The sequence below is a fragment of the Dromiciops gliroides genome, chromosome 2 (genome assembly GCF_019393635.1).
Source record: "Dromiciops gliroides isolate mDroGli1 chromosome 2, mDroGli1.pri, whole genome shotgun sequence".
Taxonomy (NCBI): Eukaryota; Metazoa; Chordata; class Mammalia; order Microbiotheria; family Microbiotheriidae; genus Dromiciops; species Dromiciops gliroides.
In genome coordinates this window covers 615,752,887-615,764,889 of record NC_057862.1, presented here as the reverse complement: position 1 = coordinate 615,764,889, position 12,003 = coordinate 615,752,887, and the positions used below count along the sequence as shown (strand labels likewise).

The 12,003-nt window shown below is 37.0% G+C and overlaps 1 protein-coding gene across 1 annotated transcript in view; it reads right to left on the bottom strand.

The window, feature by feature from the left end:
* The window catches only part of HNRNPLL (heterogeneous nuclear ribonucleoprotein L like), a 59,598-nt gene that overhangs the window by 29,484 nt on the left and 18,111 nt on the right, over window positions 1-12,003 (bottom strand). The window contains exons 2-3 of the mRNA XM_043984195.1: window positions 11,372-11,490; window positions 2,245-2,482 (exon numbers count right to left, since the gene is read on the bottom strand). Of these exons, the coding sequence (XP_043840130.1) occupies window positions 2,245-2,482; window positions 11,372-11,490 (357 nt within the window). The remainder of the gene's footprint in view (window positions 1-2,244; window positions 2,483-11,371; window positions 11,491-12,003) is intronic.

Here is a 12,003-nt window from a genome sequence, read left to right as displayed (position 1 = left end):
CCCCAAGACATCCAGTTTAAAATGCCCAACATGCACTTCATGATATGGGAGGAGAGCTCAGGACAAGTATACAGATTTTGAAGTCATCTGCACAGAGATGACAACTGAACTTGTTGGAGCTCATGAGGTCACTGAGAGAGAGTATAGAGAGAAAAAAAGGACAAGGGCTCAGAACAAAACCTAAAGGGATGCCTATAGTTAGAGGGTAAGATAGGAATGAAGATCCAAGAAATAAGACTGAGAAGGTATGATCACACAGGTAGGATAAATAAGAGAGAACAGTATCATGAAAACAGAAGAAGAGAATATGCAGAAGTCAGTGTGATCAACAGTGTGAAATACTGCCAAGAGAAAGTTGGCAATTAAGAGACTAGTGAAAATGCTGGAGAGAGTAGTTTTTGTTGATTAATGAGGTCAGAAATCAGTTCAAAATGAAGTACAAGTGGAGGTTTGCAACCTCAAAATCATCCTAAATTTTTTTTTCTTCCTTTCTCTAGTCCCCCATATCAATCATTTGCCAAATCTTGCCCATTCTACCATAACATCTTTCAAGTCTGGTGTGTCCTATCCAGTCACACCACAACCACCAAGATTCAGACCCTCATTACCTCACCTAGACTACTGGAATAACCCTGTAAATGATTTCCCTCTCACTAGCCTCTTCTCTCTCCAATCCTTCCTCCACCTAGCTGCCAAAAAGCACAGGTTTAACCATGCCACTCACCTATTGCCTCTACAATAAAATACAAACCCCTCTGTTTAGCACTTAAAGTCATTCACAAATCTGATTCCAGTTGATTTCACACTCTTCCTTCTAGCACTCTGAACTAGCCAAATTGATCTCCTTGTTATACTCCATAAATGATATTCCAGATCCCAACTTTGTCTTTGGATAGGTTGTTTCCTATACCCAAAACCTCTCCTTCTTTACCTCTGCCTCTTGGAAGACCTAGCTCTCTCCCCAGCTCAACTTAAGTGCTCTCCTAGTAGGGGCCTCTGCTAATTCCCCCAGTTATCTGTGACGCTCAACTGTTTTTATTTTGTTTTGGATTCACTCATCCATGTTCTACTAAATACTTGTTGAAATGAACTGATAATCAGCCAAAAAAAAACCACCTAGATTGGCAAAAAGTGAGTCACAGGACCAAAGGATGCTATATTTATAGACAGGGCAAACAGTATATGGTTAGATTCAAAGCTGGGCAGATAAAAGACAGACTTGACTGCCTATCTACTAAGTTTGCAAACTGCCTAATTGGGATTGTAAGTACCCATTAGAGGAGGACCAGTTACCTACCCACATTTGAAAGAGGAGGTCCCTAAGTATCCCATTATCTGAGATTTCAGTCAAGCAGGCACTAGAACAAGAACCTACAGTATATCAATGGTGCAATATTACAGCTTTATTAGAATAATTTATTATATTTAAGTCAACAAGCATTGATTAAATGCCAGCTATGTGCCAGCTATTGTCCTAAATGTTGGGAATATATATATATATATAAAAAGGCAAAAAGAATTCCTGACCTCAAGGGAAGCACATCCTTATGTGAGGGACCAAGCAAGCATCTATGTATAAAGAAGATATATACAGAATAAGTTGGAAATAATCTCAGAGGAGTGGTACCAACATTGAGAAGGATGAAGAAAGGCTTCTTACAGAAGGTGGGAATTTAGCTGCAATCTCTCTATACTGTCCTTATAAAAATCTGAATTTTATATAAAACCAAAATATAAAAAGCACATTTCTTAGACTTCAATGAAAACTCAAGTCAATTAGAAGAAAACAAGAAAGATAAAATTTTGAATTTTCAATAAAATTAGTTTTGCAATGATTTTAACAGGCTGTTCAAATCATTCTCAAGTTTCAACATGGTGAATTATATGGATGACCTAAGCAAATATCTGCCTGCTCCACAATGAAGTTCTTCCCTCATAAAGTAACAAAGCATTCTCTGTCTCACATTCCCTGCCCTTTAGTTTTCTCCCTTATTCTCAGAAACAAAGCTGGCAATAGTGATGATCAACAGCATTTACCAAATAAGTTGTTTTATCTCAGTTGTTCCTGCCTGCTGAGTGCACATGCCATCATTAAGATTAACGTTTCCAAAAAAATTGACAATCATATAAACAAAATGAAGAGAACCTTTGTATCTTCGCTTTAGAAGGAAGCTTAACAATCCCGAAGCATGGATGAGTGAGATTTGCAATGTTAAAAACATACACACATACATATATACGTACCACTGTTATTGGGTAGAGGGGGTTCTGAATGGATAAAAGAAGAACTTTGTTGCCCCCTGACGGATCATCAGTATTTCCCGGCCGAGTAATCCTCTTACTTGTAGAGTAGTTGAAAAAGGCTTGTTGGCCAGCTATGTAAACTGGTTCATCAGCAGCAAAGGTAACACACTCTTTGGCACTCTCTATGTTTTCAAATTCCACAAGAGCCTGACGTTTAAATGGCATCATCATCACATAGCTAATTTCAAAAAAAAAGAAAAGAAAAGCACAAGTTTGTGTGTAGTTTCCAGTCTTCTTTATAGTGAGAACAAGTACTAATAGTTTTTCTTCAGTAAAACATCAATCAGCCTTGACCATCTTTATTCAACATTAATCTACTGTAGAATTAATCGCACACACTGAAGAATAAGTGTTTATTTAGACACTTAGTTCTCTTGATTATCTTGTTCCCAGAAGTGCTTCCTACTACCTCCATGGGTCAGAATCATAATCATATTCACAAGGAAAGTACTAATTGGGTGATGGACCTAATGAGGATACTCTTTACTATCAGGCAAAAGAAAGAATGCCCCTCTCAGACAACAATGGTAGATAACATCCTCATATGGAAGCTTAATCTGACCTTGCTGTCAGAGCTATGCTAAGAAAAAAAGATTGATATCATACTGAGGAAAACCAATCTCCCCACCTCATCTGGATTGACTTAATACCCTTCAACACCAAGTAGGTTATTACTTACCTGGTAGGTAGCAATAACAAAAGTTAACCTCAAGGTGACCCGGGTAACTCTCTTAACTAAAAGCTGCAAAATAGTAGTCAAATATGCACTACCTAGGTTGTTGTTCCTGCCTGCTGAGCGCACATGCCATTATTAAGATTAATGTTTCAAAAAAACTGACAATCATATAAACAAAATGAAGAGAACCTTTGTATCCTCGCTTTAGAAGGAAGCTGAACAATCCAGAAGCATGGTAAAGGGGATTTTAGCACCAGGAACTCCTTATATTCATTTAAGACTCAACATAATAATTTTGTTGTTGATAATAACAAACATTTCCAAAATGTCTGGTACGGTTAAAAGGAGTCATTGTGGAACGACCAAACTTTCAGTGTTGAAGCATAGCATTCTCTTAAATTTTTACTACTCTCTTCCCACTTACATTTTTAAATTACACTAAAGAACCCTATTTTATAAGAAGCACCCATTTTTCAGCCCTGGTATCTAAGAAAAAGCTAGTGTGTTTAAAAACCTGGTTCTCACTCTTGGTACACTCTCAGTAATGGTTCACAATCTGGTTACCAGGGCATCCTGGTATCACTACAAGCAATCAAGGGACACAGGGCAAATAAGATTAAAAAATATCTTCCTTTATGATATGGAAAGATGACTCAATACTTTAAGGGTCTGATTTCATTAGTGAGTACTCCCTCTGCCAACAAATATCACAATGCTTTTTACAATTTAAGAAGTTGTCTTTGCCCTGCAGCCAACCTGGTGATAAGCTTTTCTGAAGTCAGGTTTGCCTTTTTACAATAAACGTAAAATTCATCACCAACTTCATGCTCCAAGACTTTCCACATTGGCAGGGCTTGCCAGAGTTTGTACTCTCTGCTAGCAAAGCTTTCAGGAACCCAGAGTCCCCTACATAACACAAGGAAAAGGGCTTTCATAGAGGGACAGGTCTAGAAAGTGTCCTCCAAAATCAGCTAGTTCCACTTTTTCACTTTATAGATGAGTAACTAAGGTCCAGGGACTTGCACGATGTCACACAGGTCATGTCAGAAGCATAATTTGAACCCAGGTCTTTTGACTCCAGAGGCAATATTCTTTCCATGGTACCAACAAGAAAAACATTTATTAAGTGCTTCCTATGTGCCAGGAATAAGATCCTATCCTTACTCTGGCCATCTCAATCTAAAAAGTAATGGAATCTGGAAAAAGTAAGAAAGTATATTTAAAGAGTGACTAAATATAATGGCAGAATACAAATCTTAGGGGGCAGCTAGGTGGTGCAGTGGATAAAGCACCAGCTCTCTGGATTCATGAGGACCTGAGTTCAAATCCGGCCTCAGACACTTACACATACTAGTTGTGTGACACTGGGCAAGTCACTTAACCCTCACTGCCCTGCCCCCAAAAAAAGAATACAAATCTTAGGAAAAAACAAAAAGACTATTTTCTTGAAAGGCAGAGCCTTCAAGAAGGAAAAGCGTACCAGCATTTCTAGAGCACTCTGGAGTCAGAGCTCTGCCAAGAAAAGAAAAAAAAGACTGAGAAAAATTAACCTCTCACCCCTACCTATCTGGATTGACTTTATATCCTTTAATATCCTACCATGTTGGTAATAATATACAAATAACATCCTTTGCTTCTTTGGCCAATAGAACCAAATAAGCTACAGGGTTAAGGAATAAATTCTTTATAGACCTATTATATACCCAGCCTTACTGACATTGCTTTCTAAATATAAGATGCATAGATTTTAACTGGCAGGAACAGCTTTAAAATTCAAAGCCTGCTTTTAGGAGTAGAAAGAAGAATGAACTTTCTTTTTTCTTGTCAGGGTATCATAACAATTTCAGAATATCTTTATCTGTACCATACAGATATATTGATTTATTCTATTTAATATGTGTCATCTCCAAGATTACAACTATCTTGAGGGAAGAACTTTAGACTCCTTCAACTGGTACTCACCAGACACTTCATGACTGATGTGCAGATGGAAGATTTTGCTGTAATTAGCTATATACAAAATAGATAGATGTTTCCCCCCAAATGGCTCCACAATTACCTAGCACTGAACAACTCTCTACAATTGGTTCTGCTTGTCTGGCAGCCTACATTTCATTTTTGTTACAATCATTCCAATATCCAACTCAATTTTTGTCTTCAAATTGTTCACATATAAATTTCCCAACGCCTTATTTTTGGCCAACAACTCTAATATTTCTTAGCTATAAACTGCTCTAAGAAGCCCAGATACTAAGGATAAGAGAAATGTGCAAAGCTGCCTGCTTCTTTGCAGCTGCTTGGTGAGAATGCACTATCAACACATTAGCCAGCTGATTCCCACAGTTAGTTCAATGCCAACACCAAGGTTTTAATTCAAAAAAGAACGTATTAATGCCAGAGTGCCAGTCCTGTGACAGGCCCTGATGAAAAGGAAATCATCTTTGCCTTCTAGGAAGGATGTTTACATTCTACTTGCATTCAAGCCTATTGTCTGCTTTGACAAGAAATCTGCTTTGATCTAGAGCCTCCTCAGAACAGCTCCAAGTAGCTATTTCAACCACGGAACAATTCTACCTCCCTAAGATATCATCTATCTCAAAGCTTCTTAAACATTGGGTTGCAACCCCATATGGGGTCGCATACCTGAACGTGAGGGTCACTGTTTGGCAACAGTAAAAGGTCATATATTTTATATACCCATATATATGTGTGTGTGTGTATATGTATATATGTATGTGTGTATGTAGATATTTTATATGCCCATATACCAGGGGTTGTATAAGAATTTCTCAGGCAAAAAGTGGTCATGAGTGGAAAAAGTTTAAGAAGCCCTGCTCTATCTGAACTCCAAAACGTCTAAAGTGACCTGAATCTCCTGGCACCTATTACAAACATAAAAAAACTATCCTTGGCTTTCTTTGGTTTCAACCTGAACTACCAGTGCTGAGACAGAACCATAATAATAGTCTTTGGAACAGACGTGGAGAAAGGATTAACACTTTCCCAGGTATTCAACTTTCATAAGGTGCTACTACTGTATAATAAAAAGCTCAAGCTAATTCTTTGCCATTTCCTTCAAAGAGGAAACCTTTACTGATACCTTCTGAGGACTCATTACCTTTTTTAATGCCATTCATTGGTATACTCTGAATGTCCAGTTATTTCAGAAACCTTAACTGTGCAAAGAAAAAAAAAAGTACAAACTATGCCAAAATGTCTCTATTGAACCTGACATTTTATGAAGAACAATGTGACAAAGTGGAAAGAGCATGAGTGATGGAGGCAGAAAAACATGAGTTTGAACTTGTACTTCAGACATACTATGAACCTGGGCAAGTCCCTTACCTTCTCTGAGATCTCTGTATCTGTAAAAATGGACAATAATAGCACCTATCTCACAGAATTGTCATAAGGATCAAATGACAATGTATATAAAGTGTTTTGTAAACCATAATGGGCTATTTTAATATCAAATATTATTTTCAGCTTGTTTTACATTCCAGATGGCTACAAACTAGAAAATAATGGTTTTGTCAAAAAACAAATATAATCAACTCAACTGTCAACTGACCATATTAAGAATACTAACGGGGCAGCTAGGTGGCACAGTGGATAAAGCACCGGCCCTGGATTCAGAAGTACCTGAGTTCAAATCTGGCCTCAGACACTTGACACTAGCTGTGTGATCCTGGGCAAGTCACTTAACCCCAATTGCCTTACCAAAAAAAAAAAAAAAATTTCATTTCATTTCATTTTTAAAAAAAATACTAACATAGGGGCAGCTAGGTGGTGCAGTGGATAAAGCAAAGGCCCTGGATTCAGGAGGACCTGAGTTCAAATCCAACCTTAGACACTTGACACTAGCTGTGTGACCCTGGGCAAGTCACTTAACCCCAATTGCCTCACCAAAAAAAAAGAATACTGACATAAAGATATTAAAGAATAATTTATTACACAGTTTTGGAATATAGTATACAGGAACATGGATTTAAAGGTAAAAGTAACCCTAGAAAACATCTAATCCAATCTCATTTTACAGATGAAGAAACTGAGGCCCAGGAGGTGAACGTTTTGGCAAAGATTCACTGTTCTACTTGTGTTTCTTTTTTTGGGGGGAGGGGGGTAGTTGAGGCAATTGGGGTTGAGCAACTTGCCCACGGTCACACTAGTAAGTGTCAAGTGTCTGAGGTCAAATTTGAACTCAGGTCCTCCTGCCTCCAGGGATGGTGCTCTATCTACTGTGCCACCTAACTGGCCCCTAATTATGTTTCAATTAACAATCCATTTATAGAGTAGTTTACTGTTCACAAACTCTTTCCTCAAAACAATCTTGTGAAGTATTAAAAAGTATTATTGCTTTCATTCTAAAAACAAGGAAAATAAGGGTCAATGTAGTTAAATGTTTTGCCCAGAGTTATACAACTATTAAGTTACAAAGCCAGGATTAGAAAATGGTTCCCAGAAACCTTCTGTTTCCCCATCTAGACTCTACTACAATAAGGCAGAGACCCAGGAACTGAAGTATGGATTATATATAGTGTCAGGACTGAAATATGGTTATATATAATCTATATACACATGACTGATAATTCATTAAGGAGATGGCTGCTACAATTGAGAGGACTATGTAGACAGACCTCCTTGGTTCAGATCTAGTCTGCAACCTTGAACCTTACTGGGCTTCAGTTTACTCATCTCCAAAATGAGAGGGACAGACTAGATGGCCTCTGAGGGATCTTCTTGCCTTTCTCAGTGCATTAACTCAGCACTCATGATCTGCAGCTCTAATCTGCCTTGAAGACACACAAATATTTTCACATCCTTGAAATCATCATCATAGGACTGAAGACCCTACAGACCTATGCCTTGATACCTTCCTAACAAATAAGCCTTACATGCCAAGTTTTAACTCATGACAATTTCTAATATACATACAAATCTACATAAACTGGCTACGAGCTCTGCAACTTATTAGCTGCCTGACTTTGGGGAAGTCATATGACATCTCTGGGTCTCAGACTGGTCAGCTATAAAATGAGAAGACTGGGCTGGATGATTTTTCCAAGTCCTTGGCCCAAATGAACTATATGCTAGAATACTGGAAAACATTGACAAATGTGATTATTGAGTCATATCAGTGATATCTGAAAGACTGTACAGGACTAGAGATATATACAATGGGAATGGAAAACAAATGTCCTAATTTTCAAAAAATAGGGGGGAAATGAATATATAAACTATAACAATAAGAAAATTTTACTCACTGGAATACCTAGAAAAATTCTAAAGCATTATTTAAAGGTGAAGCTTAGTGAACATTTAGAAAATGAAGTAGTGCCCTGGATTCAGGAGGACCTGAGTTCAAATCTGGCCTCAGACACTTAACACTTACTAGCTGTGTGACCCTGGGCAAGTCACTTAACCCCAATTGCCCCGCAAAAAAAAAGAATAGAAAAGAAAAGAAAATGAAGTAGTGATACAAAGAGTCAACATGTCTTTATTAAGAAGAGGTCAAGCGGGGGCAGCTAGGTGGCACTGTGGATAAAGCGCCAGCCCTGGATTCAGGAGGACCTGAGTTCAAATACAGGTTCAGACACCTGACACTAGCTGTGTGACCCCCTAGGCAAGTCACTTAACCCCCACTGAGGGGAGAAGAAAGAAGAAGGAAGAAGGAAGAAGGAAGAAGGAAGAAGGAAGAAGGAAGAAGGAAGAAGGAAGAAGGAAGAAGGAAGAAGGAAGAAGGAAGAAGAAGAAGAAGAAGAAGAAGAAGAAGAAGAAGAAGAAGAAGAAGAAGAAGAAGAAGAAGAGGTCATGCTAGATGAATCTCATGTTCTTTATCTGATGTGGTAGCAAATTCAAGAGACTACTGTAGATAAAATTTAGATTTTAACAAAGCATTTGATAAATTCTCTTGTGATATTCTTGTGGAAAGATGAAGATGTGGGCCAGATGATAGTACAATTAGTGAATTTAGAACTGGTATAATGGCCAGACTCAAAGCACAATCATCAATGGATAGATGTCAACTTAGAAGGTCATCTCCAATGGGATGCCCTAGGAATATATACTTGGCCTGTGCTGTTTTATATTTCTATCCGTGATTTTGAATAAAAGCCTAGGTGACATGCTTATTATGTTTGCAGATGATAAAAAGCTGGCAAAGATAATTAATAAATTATAATTGGTCAGAATCCCAAAATAATTTTGACAGGCTAGAATACCAGGCCAAATCTATTATGAAATTTAATAGAGATAGATGTAAAGTCTTACACCTAAAAAAAATTACAAAAGCTGGAGTGACTACAAGAAAACAGACAAATCAAAAGTAGAGCTATGGATTGATACAAAATCATTTTGGGAAGTTATTTGGAACTATTGCCCAAAAGTTACTAAACTGTTTATCCTTTAACCCAGTAATACCACTAGTGGGCTTATACCCCCAAAGACATCAAAGAGAGAAGAAAAGAAGCCACATATACAAAAATATTTATAGCAACTTTTTTTGTGACAAAGAACTAGAAACCAAAGGGAATCTATAAATGGGGGAAATAATTAACAAATTCTATTCTGTGAATGTAATAGAACAAATGCTTTTTTGCCATAAGAAATTTTAAAAAGGATAGTTTCATAGAAAATGAGAAGATGTATGAACTAATACAGAATAAAGTAAGCAGAGGAGGACAATTTATACAGCATTACAAAGAAACTGAAAGACTTAAGAATGCTAATCAGTCATGAATAACCACAATTCCAATTTGATACTGAAGAATGATACCACCTCCTAACAGAGACAATAGACTCAAGTTACAGAGTAAGACATACACTTTTACATGGCCAATATGGGAATTTGTCTTATTTAACCATACCTATTTTTTATGAGAGTTTGTTTTTCTTTCTTTTCTTTTTTCATTAAGAGGGAGGTAAAGGGGCAGCTAGGTGGCACAGTAGATAGAGAACCGGCCCTGTATTCAGGAGGACTTGAGTTCAAATCCGACCTCAGACACTTGACATTTACCCTGGGCAAGTCACTTAACCCCAACTGCCTCACTAAAAAAAAAAAGGGGGGGGGAGGGGAGAGGTAAAAAAGAAAATAAATGCCTAATTTTTTAATGACCTATGTGAAGTATGTGAAAAGAGAAAAAAAAGTCTGAAGACCTAAAATTTACTGAAATAGCAAAAGCACTAGAAACTAACTCGAACTTTAGTTTTGAATGGATTTTTTAAAACACAAACATCTTTTCCTAACAAATTTCATTTCTTTGGGGGGGAAACTATAAAAGCCTTAAGCAAGGTTTCGCATTTGGAAAAAATAAATACTATTTTCTCCATTATTAAAGGCCCTAAGGAAAACTAAGAATTTCCCATGAATTAATTTACCAAAAGTGATGTTATAGCCCATACTGTCATCAGCATAGAGAATCAATGCAAGTTCAGTTTTTCTTTCATCTATAATGTTAGTTTTCTAGAGACGAAAAATAACAAAGTCCTACATCTGGTTCCAAAAAAAGTCAATTTAACAAGCACAAAAGGAGAAAGGCCTGGTTAGATATGTTTATATTAAAAAGATAAAAAGATAGAGGAGTTTTCACGGAAGCTCAGCAGAAGTCAACATAGTGGTGTGGTAACCAGGAAATCTAATGTAATTTTAGGGTATATTAAAAGATGTGCAATGCCTAAGACAAGGGTAAGTATTCTGCTCTGGTCATATGAAAACTCAAGTACCATGTTCAGTTCTGGGTACATTTTAGAAAGAACCCTGCAAATTGGAATGTGTCCAAAAGAGGGCCACTAGGAAGATAAAGGGCAAATTCAAGTTATATAAGGATTAACTGAAAGAATTGAGGATAATTCTTCTGGAAAACTTAAGGGGAACAAGATAGCTGTCTTCAAGTTTTTAAAAGAGCTTTCAGTAGAAAGGGGACTAAACTTGTTTTCCTTTGCCCCAAAACTAGGACTAGTTTGAACAAGCGCAAATTGCAAAGAAGGAAATTTGAATCTTCATTTAAGGAAAAACTTACTAACAATTAAAGCTTTTGAAGAATGGAATGGGCTGCCCTCAGTTGGATTCTCTTCCCAAAAGCAGCCCCCACTGGAGGTCTTCAAGCAAAGGCTGGATGACTACTTTGAGGATCAGTTATAAATGAGGCTGGATGGCAGCAAAGGTCCCTTCCAAATTCAAGATCCTGTAATTCTTGAGCCCTCCACATCCCTTCCAGCTCTAAAACTATGCTCCTCAGATGAGGGAAGGAAAACAAAATGTATACACAAAACCCCACAAGCACTGATTTAAAGGATTCTAAAACTAAGTCACACCCACACTTACTATGTTAGGGTACTACAAACCTCTCCCAATAATTTAACTAATTTGCAGTTATTGTCGATTGTACATACCATATTGTTCCAAATTTTTCAAGAGCCTCCACAAGGTCTGCTTCCACAACTGATTCACACAGCCCTCGAACATGAACAACAGGAGAAACAGAAACTTTATGATGACTTCCACCTGCCTCCTAACAAGGGAAAAATAAATTCTGGTTACATCTTTTAAAGTCTAAATACCATACTTTTGTAAATTTTTTTTGCTTTTAAGAATTTAAATCATACTCCCAATTGAGGGTTAGTAATATTACTTAAGTAAAAATTATTCAATTACACATGGGTTTTCAAAAGTTCTCAAATAATAACATTCTATTTCAACTTGAAATCAACACAAAACTACTTCAGAATTCAAGTCTTCCTACACAGAACCACACAGTATTTCAAATAGATATCTTGATATAAGGACATTAAAACTGTGGATAGTACATCTCACTATTTACTTTCATTCTGTTTCCTTCGAAACCCAAATTCTAAAAAAACTTTAGTACCAAAAATCCCATTTTTGTCCTGGATGGCATTAACTAAATAATATTGTACCACTCAGGATGATGACATACTTTCAGTTGTTTTTCTCCTATGGTAGTAATGGATTTATCATTATCATTAATCAATTAACTAGGGATTATTCTAGTCCCATTACAATT